Source organism: Salvelinus namaycush, chromosome 1, assembly GCF_016432855.1.
Source record: "Salvelinus namaycush isolate Seneca chromosome 1, SaNama_1.0, whole genome shotgun sequence".
Classification (NCBI taxonomy): Eukaryota; Metazoa; Chordata; class Actinopteri; order Salmoniformes; family Salmonidae; genus Salvelinus; species Salvelinus namaycush.
The window spans coordinates 51,018,061-51,038,683 of NC_052307.1; the positions used below are offsets into that span (position 1 = coordinate 51,018,061).

At 43.5% G+C, this 20,623-nt stretch overlaps 1 protein-coding gene across 1 annotated transcript in view; it reads right to left on the reverse strand.

Moving 5' to 3' along the window:
- Nucleotides 1–20,623, reverse strand: part of LOC120052048 (SH3 and multiple ankyrin repeat domains protein 2-like) — a 176,118-nt gene that overhangs the window by 151,114 nt on the left and 4,381 nt on the right. The window contains exons 2-4 of the mRNA XM_038998913.1: nt 13,100–13,303; nt 4,299–4,370; nt 1,780–1,888 (exon numbers count right to left, since the gene is read on the reverse strand). Of these exons, the coding sequence (XP_038854841.1) occupies nt 1,780–1,888; nt 4,299–4,370; nt 13,100–13,303 (385 nt within the window). The remainder of the gene's footprint in view (nt 1–1,779; nt 1,889–4,298; nt 4,371–13,099; nt 13,304–20,623) is intronic.

Here is a 20,623-nt window from a genome sequence, read left to right on the forward strand (position 1 = left end):
ATTTCAAATTCCTTATATTCAGCAAACCTGACAGCAAACCTTTTCTTTGCTTTTTTATTTATTTACGGATAGCCAGGGGCATACTCCAACACTCAGACATCATTTACAAATGCAGCATGTGTTTAGTGAGTCCACCAGATCAGAGGCAGTAGGGATGAGGAGTGATGTTCTCTTGATAAGTGTGTGAATTCGACAATTTTCCTGTCCTGCTAAGCATTCGAAATATAACGAATACTTTTGGGTGTCAGGAAAAACGTATGGAGTAAAAAGTACACAATTTTCTTTAGGAATGTAGTGAATTAAAAGTAGTCAATGGAATAGAACGTAGTTGTATGAGACTATGTGCTGGGCGACACAGTGGGTGGTAAATCTTCGGGGTCAATTTGTGTCGGTCTACATCTGAGCCCTATGTAATTGTGATGTAATTAGCTTGGGATTTAGAACAGAACGTGTGTGTGTGTGTGTGTGTGTGTGTGTGTGTGTGTGTGTGCCTGACTATGCCTATGTCCATGTCTGTGTGTGTACTTCTACAACCAAAATCAATAGTGAGCCAGAGCTCTATAATTGAGCGCTATTCTACAAGCTGCTCTTATCCCTCAATCTCCCAGCAATAAGGCTTAATCTACCATTACCACTTATATCCCATTAATACCCCCTCAATTTCCCTGCTACGAGCCCTAACACCGGTTTCCTTTAGGTACTTCTTTATAAGCCTTAACTGAAAGGCTGCATTTGCTCTGCATTTATCCAGCTTGTCCAGTACTTTATTCACACAATGCTGACTGTGTCCCCAGCTCTTAAAATGCCGTAATACCTCTAACTCGTGAAAATCTTTAGAACCCTTACAGCCCTAATACCCCTAATAGCTTCACTGATTGCCTTAAAATCTCAACTAACCCCCCTCTTAGCCTCCAAATACCCTCCTGCGTTTGTTAATTGATGCTCAGAGCGTTGGAGTACATTCTGGCAGTACATAATGCCAGTTCAATGATGCTTCATAGGAGAATGAGTACATTGGGTTTGACTAATAGCGAAGATAGTTTGCTCAGTTTTAATAGAGTATATACAGTATATCACAAAAGTGAGTACACCCCTCACATTTTTGTAAATATTTGAGTATATCTTTTCATGTGACAACACTGAAGAAATGACACTTTGCTACAATGTAAAGTACATTGGACATTTTCACTTAGGGGTGTACTCACTTTTGTTGCCAGCGGTTTAGACATTAATGGCTGTGTGTTGAGTTATTTTGAGGGGACAGCAAATTTACACTGTTATACGAGCTGTACACTCACTACTTTACATTGTAGCAAAGTGTCATTTCTTCAGTGTTGTCACATGAAAAGATATACTCAAATATTTACAAATATGTGAGGGGTGTACTCACTTTTGTGATATACTGTATACATTATTCTAAGCTCTGTATGTTCATCTCTGCTCCCTCTTACCCTGTTCTTATCCCTTGTTGCTAACTCTGTGTACACCACACAGGGAGGCTTATGGCCACTCTCCCCTATGCTAATGATACGGATCTCTGAGTAGAGTTGAGTAGAGTTGCCATTGATCTGTGTGTTAATTTAAAAACCAATGGGATTGATCAGGGGGATAGGTTGTGCTGTCTTGGTAGTGGGTGGGAGAAATGATCAGACAGGATTTAAATGTGAGGAGCCAAGGGGGTATTTCTCAGCAGTATCTATCTTGTTAGCTCTGTGATTATGTCAAACCACCTGTGTTCATGATGTGTGTGTTTGTGCATGTGTGTGTGTGTAGTATTACCACCGGTCTCTGTATCCTGGTAGTTGGGGTCCAGCCCTCTCTCCAGCAGCCTAGATACTTTCTCCACCTGATGGTGCTGGATGAGGTCCATAAACTTTCTCAAGTTGGCCTGGAGATGGAGAGCGAGAAAAAAAGGAGAGTTAGAGAGAGTGGAGAGAGAGAGAGAGTAGAGTGAGTGAGTGAGTGAGTGAGTGAGTGAGTGAGTGAGTGAGTGAGTGAGTGAGTGAGTGAGTGAGTGAGTGAGTGAGTGAGTGAGTGAGTGAGTGAGTGAGTGAGTGAGTGAGTGAGTGAGTGAGTGAGTGTGTGTGTGTGTGTGTGTGTGTGTGTGTGTGTGTGTGTGTGTGTGTGTGTGTGAGAGAGCAGGTCAGAGATATGAAGGGGAGAAGGTTAGAAAAAAGAGAGAAGGAGAGAGAAAAACAGGGACACAAGAGGGGGGAGAGAGAACAAAAGAAAGAGACATAGATTGAATGATTGGGGTGTGCTGATTGGAGCATAGAGTGCACGATGGGATGAGTGTTCTCATCTGCTTTCCAGGGCAGATATAAATAGATTAAAGAACAGCTCCCTAAACACTATAGGAAGAGAGGAGAGGAGGAAGGGAGGAGGAAGAGAGAGGAGAAGAGGATGATGATGAACATATGGAGAAGTAGAAGAGGGAGGGAGGGGGGGAGGGAGGGAGGGAGGGAGGGAGGGAGGGAGGGAGGGAGGGAGGGACAAAAATTTTAATCTTTGAAGAGATGGAGGTAGAGAGAGAAATGTAGGGAGGAAAGAGCAGAACATAGTAGGGGTGGACCTGCATACACCTCATCTGCGCCATCACCATGAGTCAATCTATATGTGTCAGAAATACAGTACATGGAACTGTACACCAGTATGGAAACCAGCATGTGCTCACTTCCCACCCTCTCTTTATATCACCCTCCCTTCGTTTTCCGTCAGATACTGCTCTCTCAATTCAGTGATGCTTTATTGGCACATAATACAAAGGTGTGCATTGCCTTAGCATAAATTCATTTATGATGACATAATTAGAAAGGAATATGACACACCATCAAGTTATCATTTACTAATTATTATTATATATCATGTATTCATAATTTTTTCCTCATACAGTCAGTGAACATTTACCAACGGCAGATATGCAAAGTGCGTATTTTGTGTGCTTATGTGTGCTCGTGCATGTGTGAGCACATGCAGAGTGATCCAGGTTAAGTGGGCACAGGCGAGACATGAAATATACGTCCATTGAATAATTTTACAGGCCAATTCCACCTTTGCCACGGCATCCTGACTCAACTCGCCAACAGATAATGGACCGCAATTACAAACTTGTCTCTCACACTTCCTCAGAAGCTTGTTGGCCTAATGGACTTGTATAATGCCACCCATGACCTTGGTAACAGCACCTTAGATTTATATCCACATTTTTTGGGCTTTCTTCCACCTTCTACTGGTTCAATTTCAGACAGCTGCGAAACCTTGTGTAATTGAGTGTGGTTATAAGGTGTGAATGCCAGTGTTGGACGTGGCATTTAAAAGGTACGAGACAGGTTCCCCTCACTGTCTCTCTCATGCTAATCCCTGACTCCAATTGTCTCTCTCTCTCTCTCTCTCTCTCTCTCTCTCTCTCTCTCTCTCTCTCTCTCTCTCTCTCTCTCTCTCTCTCTCTTTCTCTCTCACACACACACACACACTCACACTCACACACACTCACACTCACACTCACACTCACACACATACACACACACACACACACACACACACACACACACACACACACACACACACACACACACACACACACACACACACACACACACACACACACACACACACAATTAGGGGTGAGCTGCTCCAGTCCTAACCCAGAAATGTCACCTGTCAGGAGGCAGAGAGAGAGCCCAGGTGTACTGGTCCCCCACAACAAGGGCTCTTAGAGCCACACACCTCGACAAACATCCCCTAAAACAGGGGTTTTCAGTTCCAGATATCGGTCTTCCCGGGCTGCACATTTTTGCTCCAGCCCAACACAATCAAACCTAATAATTTATTCTGAAAACTGAGTGGTGGCACTAATTTAACTCCATACAGTACATGATTGATCTACACAAGGGTTTTATTATCAGCTTAATAAGTTAATGGTGCCATCAGGCTCTCTGTGGTTGACTACTGTGGAGCAAATAACTACCAACCTCCTCTCTCCATATCACCATCTTTTCGCCTCCTTGACTCTTACGGAAAGTAAAGAGTAGACATGCGGACAGGAGAGTATAGAGTAGAGAGAGACATGCAGACAGGACACTCGAGAGAGACTACAGAGGCTCACAGTGACAACAGCTGACATAACTGAAGATGTTTGAGTGTCTGTGTGTTGACAGTGAGATAAAGTGAGATAAAGTGACACTCCAGCATCTCTGTTGCTCCCAACAGTGTGTGTTTGTGTTTGTGTGAGTGCATGTGTGCAGTAAGACCCCAGCTGGTTGTTAGGAGAGAGTGTGAAGTTTGTCCACACCACTCACCTTGGTGTGAAGTTTGGCAATCTGCTTCTCTTCCACATGGGTCTGCCTGTAGACTCGGCTCTTGTAGCGGAACTGTGCAAAAGAGGATAGAGAAAAAAATTGGTTTTGGGTCAGTCAGATATGTATGACATGGTGTCATGTAACAATGACAGTTGTTCTGTCACAACTTGCAGACTTGTTTACGTGTTGCTATGCTTTTTGTTGCCAACCTTACTTTGCTACCTGACAACTTTACGGTTTTATTTTTTAATTACCGTTTATATTTTTAGTTTTTCCCTCACTCAACTTTTTTTCATTCAACTTTTTCACTCCGGACGCTTTATCTGGACATGGTTCGTCAGGACTTCCAACAGCCGAAGCTAAGTAGTAACATTAACATGATACCTTCTAATTGCAGTCGCTGTACTCATAATATACAGGAGAACGATCGCCTTACGGCGAGGATAGCTGTGCTGCAAGCCCAGCTTCAGACGCAATCGTTAGGCAAGGGTCATTTCAGTGTAGGAAAGGATGAAACAGCGTCTGTGCCACCAGTAAGTACAGATAGTAACGTTAGTACAAATCCCCTCGCACGGTCCCTGCAGCCGGACAACTTTCTCATGGCTTCTGGAGGGAAATGTTGTAGGAATGCTCAACCGGTGTCGCTCATTCAGCCGACAGAAACTTTCAACCGGTTTTCCCCATTAAGCAGCGAGTTGGAGTCTGAGGCCGAGCCTTCTCTGGTCTCTACTCCTCCCGTTACGGGGTCTGAGACGCCGAAGGCTCCCACCATTAGCTCTGACAAATTGAAAACCCTAGTCATTGGCGACTCCATTACCCGCAGTATTAGATTTAAAACGAATCATCCAGCGATCATACACTGTTTACCAGGGGGCAGGGCTACCGACGTTAAGAAGGCTAATCTGAAAATGGTGCTGGCTAAAGCTAAAACTGGCGAGTGTAGAGAGTATAGAGATATTGTTATCCACGTCGGCACCAAAGATGTTAGGATGAAACAGTCAGAGGTCACCAAGCGCAACATAGCTTCAGCGTGTAAATCAGCTAGAAAGATGTGTCGGCATCGAGTAATTGTCTCTGGCCCCCTCCCAGTTAGGGGGAGTGATGAGCTCTACAGCAGAGTCTCACAACTCAATCGCTGGTTGAAAACTGTTTTCTGCCCCTCCCAAAAGATAGAATTTGTAGATAATTGTCCCTCTTTCTGGGACTCACCCACAAACAGGACCAAGCCTGGCCTGTTGAGGAGTGACGGACTCCATCCTAGCTGGAGGGGTGCTCTCATCTTATCTACCAACATAGACAGGGCTCTAAATCCTCTAGCTCCACAATGAAATGGGGTGCAGGCCAGGCAGCAGGCTGTTAGCCAGCCTGCCAGCTTAGTGGAGTCTGCCACTAGCACAGTCAGTATAGTCAGCTCAGCTATCCCCATTGAGAACGTGCCTGTGCCTCAAACTAGGTTGGGCAAAACTAAACATGGCGGTATTCGCCTTAGCAATCTCTCTAGAATAAAAACCTCCTCCATTCCTGCCATTATTGAAAGAGATCGTGATACCTCACATCTCAAAATAGGGCTACTTAATGTTAGATCCCTCACTTCAAAGGCAGTTATAGTCAATGAACTAATCACTGATCATAATCTTGATTTGATTGGCCTGACTGAAACATAGCTTAAGCCTGAGGAATTTACTGTGTTAAATGAGGCCTCACCTCCTGGTTACACTAGTGACCATATCCCCCGCGCATCCCGCAAAGGCGGAGGTGTTGCTGACATTTACGATAGCAAATTTCATTTTACAAAAAAAAAAACGACGTTTTTGTCTTTTGAGCTTCTAGTCATGAAATCTATGCAGCCTACTCAATCACTTTTTATAGCTACTGTTTACAGGCCTCCTGGGCCATATACAGCGTTCCTCACTGAGTTCCCTGAGTTCCTATCGTACCTTGTAGTCATAGCAGATGCATTTCAAATTTTGGGTGATTTTAATATTCACATGGAAAAGTCCACAGACCCACTCCTAAAGGCTTTCGGAGCCATCATCGACTCAGTGGGTTTTGTCCAGCATGTCTCTGGACCTACTCACTGTCACAGTCATACTCTGGACCTAGTTTTGTCCCATGGAATAAATGTTCTGGATCTTAATGTTTTTCCTCATAATCCTGGACTATCGGACCACCATTTTATTACGTTTGCAATCGCAACAAATAATCTGCTCAGACCCCAACCAAGGAGCATCAAAAGTCGTGCTATAAATTCTCAGACAACCCAAAGATTCCTTGATGCCCTTCCAGACTCCCTCTGCCTACCCAAGGACGTCAGAGGACAAAAATCAGTTAACCACCTAACTGAGGAACTCAATTTAACCTTGCGCAATACCCTAGATGCAGTTGCACCTCTAAAAACTAAAAACATTTGTCATAAGAAACTAGCTCCCTGGTATACAGAAAATACCCGAGCTCTGAAGCAAGCTTCCAGAAAATTGGAACGGAAATGGCGCCACACCAAACTGGAAGTCTTCCGACTAGCTTGGAAAGACAGTACCGTGCAGTATCGAAGAGCCCTGCTGCTCGATCATCCTATTTTTCCAACTTAATTGAGGAAAATAAGAACAATCCAAAATGTATTTTTGATACTGTCGCAAAGCTAACTAAAAAGCAGCATTACCCAAGAGAGGGTGTCTTTCACTTCAGCAGTAATAAATTCATGAACTTCTTTCAGGAAAAGATCATGATCATTAGAAAGCAAATTACGCGGGGCCTCCCGGGTGGCGCAGTGGTCTATGGCATCGCAGCACTAGCTGTGCCACCAGAGACTCTGGGTTCGCGCCCAGGCTCTGTCGCAGCCGGCCGCGACCGGGAGGTCCGTGGGGAGACGCACAATTGGCCTAGCGTCGTCCGGGTTAGAGAGGGTTTGGCCGGTAGGGATATCCTTGTCTCATCGCGCACCAGCGACTCCTGTGGCGGGCCGGGCGCAGTGCGCGCTAACCAAGGTAGCCAGGTGCACAGTGTTTCCACACATTGGTGCGGCTGGCTTCCGGGTTGGAGGAGCGCTGTGTTAAGAAGCAGTGCAGCTTGGTTGGGTTGTGTTTCGGAGTCTTATTGTAGTTGTAGCGATGTAGCGATGAGACAAGATAGTAATTACTAACAATTGGATACCACAAAATTGGTGAGAAAAGGGGGTAAAAAATATATAATAAAAATAAAATTAAAAAAGAAAGCAAATTACGGACTCCTCTTTAAATCTGCGTATTCCTCCAAAGCTCAGTTGTCCTGAGTCTGCACAACTCTGTCAGGACCTAGGATCAAGAGAGACACTTAAGTGTTTTAGTACTATATCACTTGACACAATGATGAAAATAATCATGGCCTCTAAACCTTCAAGCTGCATACTGGACCCTATTCCAACTAAACTACTGAAAGAGCTGCTTTCTGTGCTTGGCCCTCCTATGTTGAACATAATAAATGGCTCTCTATCAACCAGATGTGTACCAAACTCACTAAAAGTGTCAGTAATAAAGCCTCTCTTGAAAAAGCCAAACCTTGACCCAGAAAATATAAAAAAATATCGGCCTATATCGAATCTTCCATTCCTCTCAAAAAAAATTTAAAAAGCTGTTGCGCAGCAAGTCACTGCCTTCCTGAAGACAAACAATGTATATGAAATGCTTCTGTCTGGTTTTAGACCCCATCATAGCACTGAGACTGCACTTGTGAAGGTGGTAAATGACCTTATAATGGCGTCAGACCGAGGCTCTGCATCTGTCCTTGTGCTCCTAGACCTTAGTGCTGCTTTTGATACCATCGATCACCACATTCTTTTGGAGGGATTGGAAACCCAAATTGGTCTACACGGACAAGTTCTAGCCTGGTTTAGATCTTATCTGTCGGAAAGATATCAGTTTGTCTCTGTGAATGGTTTATCCTCTGACAAATCAACTGTAAATGTTGGTGTTCCTCAAGGTTCCGTTTTAGGACCACTATTGTTTTCACTATATATTTTACCTCTTGGGGATGTCATTCGAAAACATAATGTTAACTTTCACTGCTATGCGGATGACATACAGCTGTGCATTTCAATTAAACATGGCGAAGCCCCAAAATTGCCCTCGCTAGAAGCCTGTGTTTCAGATATAAGGAAGTGGATGCCTGCAAACGTTCTACGTTTAAACTCGGACAAAACAGAGATGCTTGTTCTAGGTCCCAAGAAACAAAGAGATCTTCTGTTGAATCTGACAATTAATCTTGATGGTTGTACAGTCGTCTCAAATAAAACTGTGAAGGACCTCGGCATTACTCTGGACCCTGATCTCTCTTTTGACGAACATATCAAGACTGTTTCAAGGACGGCTTTTTTCCATCTACGTAACATTGCAAAAATCAGAAACTTTCTGTCCAAAAATGATGCAGAAAAATTAATCCATGCTTTTGTTACTTCTAGGTTAAACTACTGCAATGCTCTACTTTCCAGCTACCCGGATAAAGCACTAAATAAACTTCAGTTAGTGCTAAATACGGCTGCTAGAATTCTGAATAGAACCACAAAATGTGATCATATTACTCCAGTGCTAGCCTCCCTACACTAGCTTCCTGTTAAGGTAAGGGCTGATTTCAAGGTTTTACTGCTAACCAACAAAGCATTACATGGGCTTGCTCCTACCTATCTTTCCGATTTGGTCCTGCCGTACATACCTACACGTACGCTACAGTCACAAGACGCAGGCCTCCTAATTGTCCCTAGAATTTCTAAGCAAACAGCTGGAGGCAGGGCTTTCTCCTATAGAGCTCCATTTTTATGGAATGGTCTGCCTACCCATGTGAGAGACGCAGACTCGGTCTCAACCTTTAAGTCTTTACTGAAGACTCATCTTTTCAGTGGGTCATATGATTGAGTGTAGTCTGGCCCAGGAGTGTGAAGGTGAACGGAAAGGCTCTGGAGCAACGAACCGCCCTTGCTGTCTCTGCCTGGCCGGTTTTATATGTAAGATAAGGTTTTATATGTAAGATGACTAAATAAAGAGCAAAATTATTAATTATTATTATATTATTATTTGTGCCCTGGTCCTATAAGAGCTCCCTGTCACTTCCCACGAGCCGGGTTGTGACAAAAACTCACACTCAATCTCATGTTTAATAAATGTTTCATATAGTGTGTGTGTGGCAAGATTAGAATGATGGCAAAAAAACAACATTTGAGAGTGCGCTGACCCTGGTGCTAAAAGGGGTATGCAGCTGGAGGTTGAATGTTTGAAAGGGTACGGGACTATAAAAAGTTTGGGAACCACTGCTGTAGAGCTTAGAGAGGATCTCATGTCAAATATTGTTTAAGTAATATGGCTACAGGTTCACCTGCCTCACCTAAAGCCTATTATTTTGCGAAGTTGCTACAGACCACCAAGTTCTAACAGTCAGTATCTGGATAATATGTGTGAAATGTTTGATAATGTATGTGATGTCAACAGAGAGGTATATTTTCTGGGTGAACTAAATATTGACTGGCTTTCATCAAGCTATCCGCTCAAGAAAAAGCTTCAAACTGTAACCAGTGCCTGTGTAACGGATGTGAAATGGCTAGTTAGTTAGCGGTGCTACGCGCTAATAGCATTTCAATCGGTGACGTAACTCGCTTTGAGACCCTGAAGTAGTGGTTCCCCTTGCTCTGCAAGGGCCGCGGCTTTTGTGGAGCGATGGGTAACGACGCTTCGCGGGTGACTGTTGTTGATGTGTGCAGAGGGTCCCTGGTTCGCGCCTGGGTCGGGGCGAGGGGATGGACGTAAAGTTAAACTGTTAAACCTGCAACCTGGTTCAGGTTATCAGTCAACCTACAAGTGTATTTACAAACAGCACAGGAATGAAATCACCCACATATATTGATCACATCTTTACTAATGCTCTAGAAATTTGCTTTAAAGCAGTATCCAAATCCATTGGATGTAGTGATCATAATATAGTAGCCATATCTAGGAAAACCAAAGTTCCAAAGGCTGGGCCTAATATAGTGTATAAGAGGTCATACAATATGTTGTGTAATTGATGTAAATAATATTTTCTGGTCTGTGGTGTGTAATGAGGAGCAACCAGACGCTGCACTTGACACATTTCTGAAATTGCTTTCTCCAGTTACTAATAAGCATGCACCAATTAAGAACATTTCTGTAAAAACTGTTAAATCCCCGTGGATTGATGAGGAATTAAAAAATGGTATGATTGAGCGGGATGAGGCAAAACGAATGGAAAATAAGTCTGGCTGCACAACCGATTGGCAAATGTACTGTAAATTGAGCAATCATGTGACTAAACTGAACAAAAAGAAGAAACTGTACTATGAAACAAAGATAATATTATATTAATTATTAATTATTAATTATATAAAGAATGATAATAAAAAGCTTTGGAGCACCTTAAATGATTTTGAGCAAAAAGGTGAACTTGGCTCCATCTTTCATTGAATCAGATGGCTCATTCATCACAAAACCCACTGATATAGTTTTTTTTATTGGCAAGATTAGCAAATTTAGGCATGACACACAAACAACAAATTCTGAACCTACACATCCATGCATAACTGAACAAATTATGAAAGGCAAGCACTGTAATTTTGAATTGCGTAAAGTGAGTGTGGAAGAGGTGAAATAATAATTGTTGTCTATCAACAATGACAAGCCACCTGGGTCTGACAACTTGGATGAAAAATGACAGAGGATGATAGCGGATGACATTGCCACTCCTATTTGCCATCTCATCAATCTAAGCCGACAGGAAGTGTGTGCCCTCGGGCCTAGAGGGAAGCAAAAGTAATTCTGCTACCCAAGAATAGCAAAACACCCTTTACTGGCTCTAACAGTCGACCAATCCGCCTGCTACCAACCCACAGTGAACTTCTGGAAAAAATGGCGTTTGACCAGATACAATGCTATTTCACAGTACACAAATTAACAATTGCCTTTCAGCATGCTTATAGGGAGGGGCACTCAACATGTACAGCACTTACACAAATGACTGATGACTGGCTGATAATAAGAAGAACGTGGGAGCTGTTTTGTTAGACTTCAGTGCAGCTTTTGACATTATCGATTAGAATCGGCTGCTGGAAAAACGTACGTGTTATGGCTTTACATCCCCTGCTATATCGTGGATCGAGAGTTACCTGTCTAACAAAACACAGAGGGTATTCTTTAATGGGAGCCTTTCCAACCTAATCCAGTTGTCTGGGCCCCTTACTTTTTAAAATCTTTACTAATGACCTGCCACTGGCACTGAGTAAAGCCTGTGTATCTACAGTGTGTATGCTGATGACTCAACATTATACACGTTTGCTACCACAGCAATTGAAATCACTGCAATACTTAGCAGAGAGCCGCAGTCAGTTTTAGAATGGGTGGCAAGTAATAAACTAAATATAAACAAAAAAGCATTGTATTTGGGACAAACCATTCACTAAACCCTAAACTTCAACTAAATATTGTAATGAATAATTGTCACGTTCGTCGTTTGTATGAAGAGAGGAGGACCAAGGCGCAGCGTGATAAGAATACATTCTTCAATTTATTTAACGAAACGAAGAACACTTAAACAAACTAAGCAAAACAACAAACGAACGTGAAGCTATATATTAAACAAGTGCAGACACAGGCAACTTACATATAGACAATAACCCACGAAATACCCAACGGAATATGGCTGCCTAAATATGGTTCCCAATCAGAGACAACGATAAACAGCTGCCTCTAATTGAGAACCAATCTAGGCAACCATAGACATACAAACACCTAGACTAGTAAACACCCCATAAACATACAAAACCCCTAGACAAGACAAAACACATACATCCCCCATGTCACACCCTGACCTAACCAAAATAATAAAGAAAACAAAGATAACTAAGGTCAGGGCGTGACAATAATGTGGAAATTGAACAAGTTGAGCAGACTAAACTGCTTGGTGTAACCCTGGATTTTAAACTGCCATGGTCAAAACATATTGATGCAATGGAAGCGAAGATGGGGAGAGGTCTGTCCGTAATAAAGTGTTGCTCTGATTTCTTGACTTTACTATCAACAAAACAAGTCCTACGGGCCCTAGTTTTGTCACACCTGGACTACTGCCCAGTCATATGGTCAAGTGCCACAAAGAGGTACATAGGGAAATTACAATGAAGAGAGAGAGAGTGGAGAGATATGACTCAAGTAGCGAAGTAAACTATAAAAATGTACCTTATACACGGCATATCGCATTTAATAAACCAAACGTTCAAATATGCTTATAGAAGGTAAAGTAAAAACCTAAACCGGTCCGTGCATCAATACCAGTATAGCTCTAATCTCTCCTGGCTCAAATTAGAGATTGACTGCACCACTACTTGTCTTTGTGAGAGGTATTGACATGTCAAAAGCAACGAACTGTCTGTTTGTACGACTAGCACACAGCTTGGACACACATGCATACTCCACAAGACATGCTACCTGGGGTCTCTTCATAGTGCCCAAGTCCAGGACAGACTCTGGAAAATGCACAATACTACACAGAGCCATGACTACATGGAACTCTATTCCACATCAAGTAACTCATGCAAGCAATAAAATCAGACTTAAAAAATGTATAAAACTACACCTTATGCAACACCTCTTGTGTGGCGAAGAGACACACGCATACTAACACACTTCTTCTACACACACGTATATTTTTTATATTGTTGTATGGTGATATTATACTGCCTTGGCAGCAGCTAATGGGGATCCATAATAATTAGAAATAGAAATACCACACCTTTTTAAATATGTAACAACTTCAGTGATTGGCTGGCACTCTACCTCCAGAGCTGGAACTCCTTTGCTGATTGGCTGTGGGTATTCCAGGAGGAGGCGTTCCTCATCCAGGAACTTCCCATCACGTCCGTTCATGGCGGGCTGGAAGAGTCCGTAGTTCAGCACATCCTTCAGACTCTGGCTCAACGTGCACAGGATCCTCTGCTTGGCAACCCACACAGTCGCGTTGGGGTTGAACCGCATACATTTCTGCGTGAGGGGTTTGGGTTGGGGTTGGGAATAGGGGTGTTGAAAGGGGTAGGGTTAGAGAGGGGAAAAGTGAGAATCATGGTAAAAGAAAACGGGTCACAGACTTTCAGTTGTAGGCCAAGAGCCTGGGCTTGAGCATTCCCAGGCAAAACCGTCACCAACATTTCCTTTACAAACACTTACAAACATTACCCTACAAACACTTATACATACAAACACTTAAAGGGATAGTTCACCCAAGTAAAAGTCATGGGACCGATCTTTGAATTTTTTGCTCATCATGTCCAAATCATCCGAAAGTATCTAACATTGTTTGTGAAGCTCAACAAACTCACTTATAGATGATTAGAAAAAATGCTAATATCATAACTTGAATGGGATTTGTGCCACAAATGCTAAAACATTAGCATGTGGAAACAGTGCCAGGGAAACTAAAGCAAAGTATGGATTGCTATCATACCTTGTCCATAGACTGCTTACAGGGTAAGGAAACCAATATCATTTTGTAATTTGGGTGAACTATCCCTTTAAAAAACATTTCCCATACAAACACATTTCCCACATCTTCTCTAAGTGCCACACAGTGTCACAACCTCAGCTATGGCGCAGGTACAGCATGACAGTCACACCACACCACCCCACTGACCCCTCTCCTGCACCCAGCCAGATTACCTCCGAGCTGAACAAACAAACAATACAGCAGCATCTGCCAGACCTGGCTGAATCAGAGAGGATTATGGGCCACGGGCCGTTGCATTCAGTGTTTGTTTGTGTGCGTGCGTGTGTGTGTGTGTGTGTTTACCTCTGGATCTGCAGCTCAGCTGGTGCTAATGGACCTGTGCCTGTGATAAAGACTGAGGCTGATGAACACTCTGAACTCTACCCATAACACCCCCTGACTGTCAGCGAGTAGGTGAGGAGGAGATGGAGGGATGGAGGGAAGGATAGTGTACAGGAACAGATGTCTGGCATCTGTCTGTGTAGAGATAATGGGCTGTTTCCACCTGGCTGAGGACCATTCCGACAGTACAGTATGTTACTTCGCTAGTAAATCTCCCATCATGTTACATTATATGCTCCAGCTTCATCATGAGTGCATCTCAGAACAGTAAATAGAAAGGTTAAGTTTCAGGAGAAACTTTGTTATGTGGTCCTGTGTGGCTCAGTTGGTAGAACACGGCGCTTGCAACGCCCAGGGTTGTGGGTTCAAATCAAAAATCAAATCAAAAAATTCCCACGAGTTCGATTCCTACGAGAGACCAGTATCAAAAAAATGTATGAAAATGTACGAACTCAATACTGTGTCGCTCTGGATAAGATAAATGGTCAATGACAAAAATGTAATGAAACAGGGGAAACTTTAGAAAATAGTGAAGTAGCTATTTGAAAGCTTCTCTGACAGTGAAATGCCTGAAATGGGTTTGAAGTGCAACCCGAGCAGGGGTGGTATAGGGATGGAAGATGTGAAAGTAAAAACAGAGGATGTTTGTCACTGGGAAATACATCAACATACATGTAATCCTCTCTTCAATTCTAAGGGCTTAATTGGGATGGGACACATATGTTGACATTGCCAAAACAAGTGTAATAGATCATAAACAACAGTGAAATAAACAACAAAAAATGTACAGTAAACATTACACTCACAAAAGTTAAAAAAAGAATAGAGACATTTCAAATATCATATTATCGCTATATACAGTGTTGTAACAATGTGAAAATAGTTCAAGTACAAAAGAGAAAATAAATGAACATAAATATGCGTTGTTTTTACAATGGTGTTTGTTCTTCACTGGTTGCCTTTTTCTTCTCTCTCTCTCTCTCTCTCTCTCTCTCTCAGACACGATAACACACACACAGCCCACTGATGTTACAACTACAGTCACCAAGCGGTAAACCGATCTAACGAAATCCTCCAGTGCCACCACAAGCCCATTCTAATATAATGAGTAAATTATGACTCAAAATTAACGAATGGTAATTCAACCTAATAAGTAAGTTAGGTCATTTGAATATATATGAGAGAGGAGGAACAGTTAATCCCAGTACTTTGATTTATTCAACACCATAGGGTACAAAACCGCCTCCTTTCAGAAGCTCTTATGTGGGTGGTCTTGTACTGTACTGTACTGTACTTATGTGGGTGGTCTTGTACTGTAAGTTAATTACATCACAATTGCATCAGGCTCAGATGTAGGTCAACACAAATTGACCCCAAAGATTTCCGCCCACTATGTGGCCCATTCGCCCCCCCTACCGTAAACCCTCCCCTCTATACCTATCCCTAACCATAAAGAGTCACAACCGTTCCATAGTTCAACAACATGTTTCCCATTGATATGAATGAACAAAGAGATAGAGAAAAGATAAAGAGGAGAGACAGAGGGAGAAAGGGAGACAAAGAAAGAGTTTAGAAGATTACAAAGAGACTAACAAAGAAAAAGTGAGAGATGGACATACTGTAAAAGCAAGAGAGTGTGGAGAAGTGGAGGGACATAAAAAAAAGTTGTTCATTGTAGCTGTTCTCTCTCTCCCTCCAATTCAAATGGGCTTTATTGGCATGGGAAACATGTATTTACATTGCCAACGCAAGTGAAATAAACAATAAACAAAAGTGAGAAGACACAAAACACAAACAAAAAATATTATAATTTTACAGTAAATATTGCACTCAATAAGGTTTAAAAAATATAAAGACATTCAAATATTGGTAGTATTTACAATGTTGTTTGTGTTCCACTAGTGTGCTGTGATTGCACACTGCAGTATTTAGCCTAACAGATATGGGAGTTTACAGTGCATTCGGAAAGTATTCAGACCCCTTGACTTTTTCCACATTTTGTTACATTACAGGCTCATTCTAAAATGTATTAAATATATTTTTTTCCTCATCAATCTACACACAATATCCCATAATGATAAAATAAAAACAGGTTTTTAGATTCTTTGGCACATTTAATACAAAATAAAAACTGAAAAATAACATTTACGTGAGTATTCAGACACTTTACTCAGTACTTTGTTGAAGCACCTTTGGCAGCGTTAACAGCCTCAAGTCTTCTTGGGTATGAAGCTACAAGCTTGGCACACCTGTATTTGGGGAGTTTTTCCCATTCTTCTCTGCAGATCCTCTCATGCTCTGTCAGGTTGGATTGGGAGTGTCACTGCACAGCGATTTTCAGGACTCTCCAGAAATGTTTGATCGGGTCCAAGTCCGGACTCTGGCTGGGCCACTCAAAGACATTCAGAGACTTGTCCCGAAGCCACTCCTGCGTTGTCTTGGCTATGTGCTTAGGGTTGTTGCCCTGTTGGAAGGTGAACCTTCGCCCCAGTCTGAGGTCCTGAGCACTCTGGACCAAGGTTTCATCAAGAATCTCTCTGCACTTTTCTCCGTTCATCTTTCACTCGTCTCCCAGTCCCTGCCACTGAAAAACATCCCCACAGCACAATCCTGCCACCAACATGCTTCACAGTAGGGATGGTGCAAGGTTTCCTCCAGACGTGATGCTTGGCATTCAGGCCAAAGTGTTCAATCTTGGTTTCATTACACTAGAGAATCTTGTTTCTCATGGTCTGAGTCTCCTTTAGGTGTCTTTTTGCAAACTCCAAATGGGCTGTCATGTGCGTTCTACTGAGGATTGGCTTCCGTCTGGCCACTCTACCATGAAGGCTTGATTGGTGGAGTGCTGCAGAGATAGTTGTCCTTCTGGAAGGTTCTCCCATCTCCACAGAGGAGATGGGAGAACAAATGTTTGATTTGTTTTCAAATTCTTTGTGGTCTGTGTGATTTGTGGGAAACATATGTCTCTAATGTGGTCATACATTTGGCAGGAGGTTAGGAAGGGCAGTTCAGTTTCCACCTCATTTTGTGGGCAGTGGGCACATGGCCTGTCTTCTCTCGAAAGCCAGGTCTGATGTGTGATCCTATCATGTGGCGACCTCTCTCAATAGCAAGGCTATGCTCACTGAGTCTGCACATGGTCAAGTATTTTCTTCATTTTGGGTAAGTCACAGTGGTCAGGTATTCTGCAGTATAACTCAGGTTCATAGGCGCATGATGACAGCATACAGTAGCTGTACGATTGACAGGGGGCATTCAGGGGAGTTAGAGGGACATAAATGAGGTTATTTACATTATGACTGCCAATGCCCTTGGGACAATGTACATTTGCAGCAGCACTACGACAACTCAGTGACACAATGGTAGGGATTATATGAGCAGAGCTTGGGACACTGATAAGTCATTGGTGGTGCTGTGGTCTGGATGTAGGTCCTCTTGGTGTGGGTCCTCTCGGCGTGGGTCCTCTAGGTGCAGGTGGGGGGCCTTGCTGGTCTGGGCGGGCTGTCCGATGCTCTGTTGCTCCTGTGTGAGGTGCTGGGGCTGCGTTTGTGGGCAATGTCTTTCAGGGTCCTTGCAAGAGTAGGGACTGCTGGTGTGTAGAGGTGGACCTGGTCATAAAGGCTGTTCAAGTCCAGGATGGGGTACGGTGGGCCAGGTAAACATTTGGTTTTGAGGCACAGTCATGGGAAATGCTTGCGTTTACCCTCTGTATGGTAGCAGGGTGAACGTCTTTCGTGGTAGCATGGTGGCGATAACCACTTGTGCGTTGGGGAAAGTGAAAGAAGCTTTTTCAATCACTCCCTTCAGTGCTGTGGCCACCCTTTCCTGCTGTGCACTCTCTCTCTCTCTCTCTATCAATTCGTAGCCTAATGCTTGCCTTTTATCCTGCCTGCCAAGGAAATTCTCAAACGCATCAAAGGAATACCCACTATCCTGGACACATAGTCTGTTACGGAGAACTGTTCCAATTCACATTGCTGTGGTAAAAATAAAAAACACTTAGCCACTAAATAGATAAAAAATATTCACAATTCGACAACAATATGCCTTAGGACTAGGGAATCAAGTCAAACAAACGCACTTTTTTTATGTGGCAAATTCCTTCCAAATAAATGTAGTTCAGTGTTTCACATACATACAGATTATTTACAATGATTTTGTAGGACATGTATGAAATATCTATTACATAATTATGATGAATATTGAAGGGAATATACATTGGGGCAAAAAAGTATTTAGTCAGCCACCAATTGTGCAAGTTCTCCCACTTAAAAAGACGAGAGAGGCCTGTAATTTTCATCATAGGTACACTTCAACTATGACATGTGTTATGTGTTAGAACGCCGCAGCCCGTCTGGTGTTCAACTTTCCCAAGTTCTCTCACGTCACCCCGCTCCTCCGCTCTCTCCACTGGCTTCCAGTTGAAGCTCGCATCCGTTACAAGACCATGGTGCTTGCCTACGGAGCTGTGAGGGGAACGGCACCTCCGTACCTTCAGGCTCTGATCAGGCCCTACACCCAAACAAGGGCACTGCGTTCATCCACCTCTGGCCTGCTCGCCTCCCTACCTCTGAGGAAGTACAGTTCCCGCTCAGCCCAGTCAAAACTGTTCGCTGCTCTGGCACCCCAATGGTGGAACAAACTCCCTCACGACGCCAGGTCAGCGGAGTCAATCACCACCTTCCGGAGACACCTGAAACCCCACCTCTTTAAGGAATACCTAGGATAGGATAAAGTAATCCTTCTAACCCCCCCCCCCCCCCCCCCTTAAAAGAGTTAGATGCACTATTGTAAAGTGGTTGTTCCACTGGATATCATAAGGTGAATGCACCAATTTGTAAGTCGCTCTGGATAAGAGCGTCTGCTAAATGACTTAAATGTAAAATGTAAATGTAATGTCATGTGTTATGAAAGCGTGGGATTTAACATACCGTAAAATGTAAAGGTTAACAATCCAATGTAATCTAAGTTCATGTGTTATGTCATGCTTTCTATGACAGTGTGGGTTCAACTAAGGGTTTGACGTACAGTTAGCCTTAAAAATTATTCAATTTAATATGCAATCAATCTCTCTGCTCATGTACTGTATATCACTTACATCTTCCTACCCCACTACTTTCATTGGACCAGTAGAAGAGCTAGTGCCTACATTGATTAAAAAATGTATAATAATAATTCAACTTTATTTTTAAGCAGGGAAGTCCCATTGAGACCAATATCTCTTTTGGGTAAATCCATTTTAATTCAATTACTTTTTGGGAGCACCCCTTTTGATTTGAACAAACCTTCCATAAATATTTGCCCATTGTAGAAGTACTCAGAAAGTTACTTTTTGGACCTGAATTCCAAAACACTCAAGAGATAAAGGTGCTCAATGTTGACCTATTTTGCAAACCCCACCATGCCAGAAGACATCCATGTCTTCATGACTGGAAAAGATAAACGGTGGAGATTGATATAATTTAAAAGCTTACAAATAGGGCTGTCCAAACTATCTTTTTTTATGTCATTTTTTTTCATTTAAAAGTAAATTATCTAAAAACGGGCAAACTTTTTTTTTGTTGTTGCATATGTTGTAGCTTAAAACCTATTTTACATCGTTTGAGGTTTTTGTGTTGTGCCCGCTATCAGTTGAGACACAACATGCTTTTGAATACAGGGTGGGTGTCACGTTTTGGCTGATAAATGTACAAAGATTATACCCTCAACCGATGGCGGCCACAACACAAAAATGTTAGATGATGAAAAGTCTGTCCCGAGCCGTCAGAGCTGCCCGTCTGTCCCGAGCCGTCAGAGCTGCCCGTCTGTCCCGAGCCGTCAGAGCTGCCCGTCTGTCCCGAGCCGTCTGTCCCGAGCCGCTAGAGCCGTACGCCAGTCAGGGGCAGCCAGAGCCGTCCGCCAGTCAGGAGCAGCCAGAGCCGTCCGCCAGACAGGAGCAGCCAGAGCCGTCCGCCAGCCATGACCAGCCAAAGCCGTCAGCCAGCCAGGATCTGCCAGAGCCGCCAGCCAGCCAGGATCTGCCAGAGCCGCCAGCCAGCCAGGATCTGCCAGAGCCGCCAGCCAGCCAGGATCTGCCAGAGCCGCCAACCAGCCAGGATCTGCCAGAGCCGCCAGCCAGCCAGGATCTGCCAGAGCCGCCAGCCAGCCAGGATCTGCCAGAGCCGCCAATCAGCCAGGATCTGCCAGAGCCACCAGTCAGCCAGGATCTGCCAGAGCCACCAAAGTGGGTATTAACTATGGTGGAGTGGGGGCCACGTCCCGCACCCGAGCCGCCGCCGTAGGAAGGCCCACCCGGACCCTCCCCTTCTGTGTCAGGTTTTGCGGCCGGAGTCCGCACCTTTGGGGGGGGGGGGGGTACTGTCACGCCCTGGCCTTAGTTATCTGTAATATTTTGGTTAGGTCAGGGTGTGACAGGGGGGATGTTTGTGTATTTGTCTCGTCTTGGGTGGTTGTATGGTATAGGGGGTTTTGGGTAGAGT